This window comes from Halyomorpha halys, unplaced genomic scaffold (assembly GCF_000696795.3).
Source record: "Halyomorpha halys isolate HHAL.00 unplaced genomic scaffold, Hhal_1.1 Scaffold84.1, whole genome shotgun sequence".
NCBI lineage: Eukaryota > Metazoa > Arthropoda > Insecta > Hemiptera > Pentatomidae > Halyomorpha > Halyomorpha halys.
Window position 1 is genome coordinate 145362 of NW_027110155.1, and position 5452 is coordinate 150813.

Sequence of the window (5452 nt, forward strand, 5' to 3'; positions counted from 1 at the left end):
CTGCAACAATTTCAATCAAAATTACTAAGACGGATCAGTAGCGCTCTCCCCTACATAAGTAACAAGAACTTACACAAAGACTTACGAACTCCCTACGTACAAACAACCATTAAATCATTCTATAAACGGTTTCACGACACACTTCCAATACACACTAACCCTAATTCAAGGACTATCAACATGAGACTTACCAGATACGAGACGACGTTTACGAAGGAGCTGAAATAGGGACTTCTTAAATTGAATTTTAATGGAGAGGCATCATTGGATGACCTTAACCTTCATGACATTTTTTTTTATTAAAAAAAAAAATTAATTAATTGTTCTTATATCTTTACAATCTCAACAGCATTAGAAAACCTAATAGAACATCATTTAACGTAGTATAAATTTGCTCAAATATGAGCTGTTTACTTACATTCAATAGTTTTCCGAGATTTTTCGAAAAGCAACATTTCATAACAAAATAATAAAAAATTAGTAGTTAGTGAATTTATTTTGGGAAAAATATATATCAGGGACTCTTAGACGTACAGATGTCTACCAGCACACAAAGTAAAGGTTATTAAACGTATAATGTAGTTTGGTATTTTTCCAAAAGATTCGTAAAAGGTTAGTTTGGTAGTAGTAATTTTTCATTGTAGAAGTAGGAATTTTCATTGTCAAAATAAAATATGAACCTAATAAAGCTGTTTACATTCAACAGTGGTAGAAGTTAAAAAACAACAATTCATATTTTTTTTAATGTTATGCCTATACGTTGTAAGATTAAAAAGAATTGTCTGATTAGATTTTAATAAGTATGCTGTATAGCTAGCAACCCGATAAGTTGGGCAGTACTTCTTTGTTGATTTTGAATAAAGTATTTCCCCTTACTCACAAGATTGTTTTGTGATTCAAACGATTTAGATAAAACAATACATCAATGTATAATTAAATTTTCCTTAATATGAAAGGAACTGATTATTAACTTAGGAAGATAAAAGGGAAATTATTTTTTTTTGGTTAAAAACACATTTTCAAAAATAATTATAGTAATGTAGACTTATTATATGTCGTTGAAAAGCCAAAGGTTTCATAAAAAATAATATTTAACATAGAAATTCTTACAATGTAATAGAGAATGACAATAAACCCATAAATAAAATGCCTATTTTTATGGTCCTAACTTGCGGGCGCACGCGCTGTTACAACACTTGATAACGTTTGTTTTATATATAGTAGATCTAAGATGAATTTGCTTGTAGCGGAATAGACCGCGCTCAACAAACCAAGAGGCAGTCCGGAACTAGGTAACACCCAACCAGTTCAGAATCAAGTATGCACTAAGGCTTATTCCCTCTATTGTCGCACTATTAAGTTACGAATATGGGAGGTTACTCGCTTCTTTAGGTTATCCTTTATCTTTGACTGGAACTGTTTCAAACTAAAACTGTAGGCAAATATATTGACAACCCTGTTGGTGGGTGCATTTCGACTCATTGAATTTTTTCCGCCATTGGTAGCACCATTCGCTCAATCCGAGTGAAGTGTGTTTTGAGATTGGATGAGGCTGTTGCAGGATCAGGATGGGAGAATAGAATAGCTGTATCACCGGCAAATGTTGGCAGGAACGTGTCAGGATTGATAGGAATGTCAGCAGTGAAGAGGATGTAGAGGACAGGACCCATGACACTGCCTTAGGGAATTCCTGTCACGACCGAATAGAGGTTTGAGTACTCAGAACCACTGTGTACTCGAAAGGAGCGATTCGAGAGGTAGGAGCAGAGTATAAGATATAAGATTTGGGATAATATGGGCTTGAGCTAGAAAAGCATGCCATACCCAGTCAAAAGCTTTTGCTATGTCCAGAAAGACACCTGAGCAGTATTGTTCCTATTCAAGAGCTGAAGAGACATAGTCAACGACTCTAAGGCCTTGTTGAACTGTGGAGTGCCTAGGGTGGAATCCAAATTGATGTGCGGGAAAACACTGTGATTCAACTCTGGATAGGATACGTTTTAGGAGGATTTTTAAATTTTTTTAGGGAGGATTGGATGTAAGCTAATAGGTCTATAGGAAGCAGGATTATTAGGAGGTTTTCTTGGTCTTGGAAAGAGAATTATAATAGAATGTTTCCAAAGAACAGGAAAGTACCTAGGTTGTTCTAAGGATACAGTTAAGAGATATGTAAAGAATATTATAGCTTTGGGAGGAAGTTGGCGAAGGATTTGAGGAGCCAGAAGATAATATCCTAGAGATTTACAAAGAGTTAGCATCTTTAGTTGATATTTTACCTCAGAAGGGGTGACTGCTCTACGAGGTAAGGAGAGTGGGATTGGTGACGATAGTTATTCTTCAGTTTTTTCAGCTTGGATGAGTTCAGGATGAGGAGTGAATGTGTGAGAAAGGTGGATGGCTAGTTCTTCGGCTTTATCTTTGTCGGATGCTGATCATGAGCTATCATCTCATCGGAGATGTCATGTTCCATAGGGAATAGTGGTGAGTAGAAAGGGAAAAGAGGTAGGAATTGAAGGACTGGATCTGTGGTTGGCCTCTTTACTACCTTGCTGTAATAATCATCTAAGCGACGATCAGAAGAATGTTGCCTTAATGTTCTTTATTAATGCTTGGTATGGGTGAGGTCTTTGAGATGTTATAATAGAGGTTTATTTGATTTATGTTGGTTTTTTTTGGGACATTGGATGGTAAGGAGGCAGGGCAGATTGTGTGTTGGATAAGGGTTGTAAAGGAGTGCGTCGTCTAGGTTTTCAGGTTTTTTTAGGGAAAATTTGAGATCTATTTGGTTTGTTAGGTCTGTAATTGACGAAAGAAATTCCAGTTTATTGGGCCCCTTATGAATGAGGGTGAAGGTGATACAGGAATTGGGGATATGGAGATGGTTAGAATTAGTGGACTATGAGGATAGGTTATCGAGGCGTGATGTGAGAGTAGATAGTTTTTCCTGTACCCAGTTTACTTGACATGGTAAACTTATAATCTTGCGATATTAATGAAAAATAGTTTTTAAAAAACTAATACGAGAAATTTCTATTTATAAAGTTGCAGAAATAGGAAAGAAGGAGCGGAAAGGAATGGTTAGGAAAGGTAGTGTAGTCAACTGAATCTGTTCCAAGAACCACTTCTGACTGTCCAGAACTGTATGAAGCACAGGATTTTGAAGAGGAAAATACGTACTACGCATGATCCGTACAGTCAGAAGTGGTTGTTGGAACAGATATAGTAGAGAGAAGAGTGGGGGTTGGCATGAGAACGTTGGCTACTGCGAGTTAAGGAACCACTATTATAACTTTAAACAATTATCCCTTGCCCAACTGAACCTATGTCACTTTAGACATATGGTTGCATATGTCCACTTTCTCCTACAATTTTATAGAAAAAAGGAATCCAATAAAAACGACTAGGTTGGTCCCAGAAGGCCCTTGAGACCTTTCTAACAGCCCTTTCAAGCCCTTAGTATCCTATATCAATAGCAAAAGCTGACACTTACGCAGGTACATGCTGTCATCTCACAATGGATTTGCATCAGTCAAACTATTTTATGGTTAACATATGTAAGTCAGTACACACAAGTCTTAGGTCATGGTCTCTTTGTTAGAACTTCGGCCAACCAACTTCTCACCACGCCTTTTTTCCCCTTCCAGATATTTCCTAAATTATCTGATTGGTCCAAACCCCTTCTCCTATTTTACTATTCTTCCTACCCCCTCTTCTCAAGTGTTCATATATATTTCCTAGACTAGATAGCTAAGTTAGAAGTTAGTAGAAGAGAGACACTCTGTAACAGTAACAGTAACATTTAGTTCTTGTAAATATGTTAGAATAAAGTCATTTTAGTCTACACTGATTTTTTATGACATGTAACTTGCGCATCCGTTGCCTCATAATCTTACATGCACTATACCTTTCTAATTTCACTTAATCTATATATGAGCTTTTCAGTTGATAGGATGATTAAATACATAAAATCATTCTTAGTGCTTTCAATATTGATTCTTATACAATTTAGCATTGAATAAATTAGCAAAAATTAAATGTTAGTAAACCGTTTTATTTTTTATATTTCTGACATATTTTTATAAAAGAAAAATTATGAAATTTGTAAAGAGAAACATTACGAAAGTTGTCTACTTTACTAGAAACGTTTGTGGTTAGAGTTAGTCAACTTGGCAACTTAAAGGAGCATATGGAAAATTAGTACAGGGAAATTATTGCAAAAGTAAATAATATAGTCATGTCTGTTCCGAAACGAGCGAGGATTAAGTTCAATTCAAAGGAAGGGGGGGGAAGTGAAATTTCTGCGATGTGTGCACCACACCATTTTTTTTATTAGTTTGATTGATTTAATAATTTTTAAAATTTAGATATTTAAATCTTTGTTCTTTTATTTTACAATGACAATCTTATCTATATTGTAGATTTAACAGCCCACACTCCGAGGTGAACTTACTTTTGAAACAGACACTTATAGCAAGTAGGGGTTGGTCGATGTACGACATGTCACAATGTTCGGACCCGCACCACTAAAACCCCGAGGGAGCGACAGTTGTATATAACCTTTTCAATATTTACTTGAAATAGGAAGAGGAGACTTAATATAGTTAAATGTAGCGTGAATTCCCTTCCAAATATTATTTGTGTTACGATTTCTGCTATTTTGAGATTATGAGATTGTATGCCGTTTTTGAATTCAGGTGGTTTTTAAATATTGCTCTATTTAACTATCTTAAGTCTCCTTTTCCCCTTTCAAGTAAATAATCCATAAGTAATATAGGACCATTGCTCCCTGGGGACTTTAGTGGGGTGGGTCCGGGCGGGCTGGATTGACCTTTTTTTCTATTATGATCTTCTCTTGTGAGATTGTGACATGAATATAATATATTGTAAATACTGCATTTATTACAGAGTGAAGAAATAGGTGATGCATTGTACAATAGTGACTGGGCCATCTATTCCAAAGTGATGCAAAATTACATGTTGATAATTCAGATGAGGAGCCGGCGTACAATGAGACTTACTTTAATGGACTTCATGGATGTTTCTCGAAATACATTTTCAAATGTAATTCATATTATTATTGTCTGTATGTAATTATAAACCCAAAATTATAATTTTTATTGTTGAATACGTTTTGTAGATATGCAGTACATCATACTCATACCTGAATTTGATGAATGAATTCAACTGAATGGCAGAAGAGAATATATAACCATACTAAAATTAAAATATACTAGGATATAGGAAATTTGAATTAATGAATTAAATAGAAAATAGTATTATCTGTATGAGCTCTATTGTAATTGTAATAATTATAATAATAAGAGTATTTTTATTTATTTTTAAGGCTTTAATCTAAAGAAAAAAAATAATAAAAAGAGATATAACAAAAAAAAAAATTCTTTCTTTTTACACTTTAATATAGTAATACACTTCCCTAGAAACAATATAACGA

The 5452-nt window shown here is 34.5% G+C and overlaps 1 protein-coding gene across 3 annotated transcripts in view; it reads left to right on the forward strand.

Annotated features, from left to right (window-relative positions):
• The window catches only part of LOC106677030 (odorant receptor 4), a 50513-nt gene extending 45141 nt beyond the window's left edge, over nucleotides 1-5372 (forward strand). For all 3 annotated transcript variants that reach the window (XM_067048292.1, XM_067048291.1, XM_014414704.3), the window contains 2 exons: nucleotides 4906-5061; nucleotides 5138-5372. In XM_067048292.1, the coding sequence (XP_066904393.1) occupies nucleotides 4906-5061; nucleotides 5138-5188 (207 nt within the window). In that variant the 3' untranslated portion in view covers nucleotides 5189-5372. The remainder of the gene's footprint in view (nucleotides 1-4905; nucleotides 5062-5137) is intronic.
• Nucleotides 5373-5452: the final 80 nt, after the last annotated feature.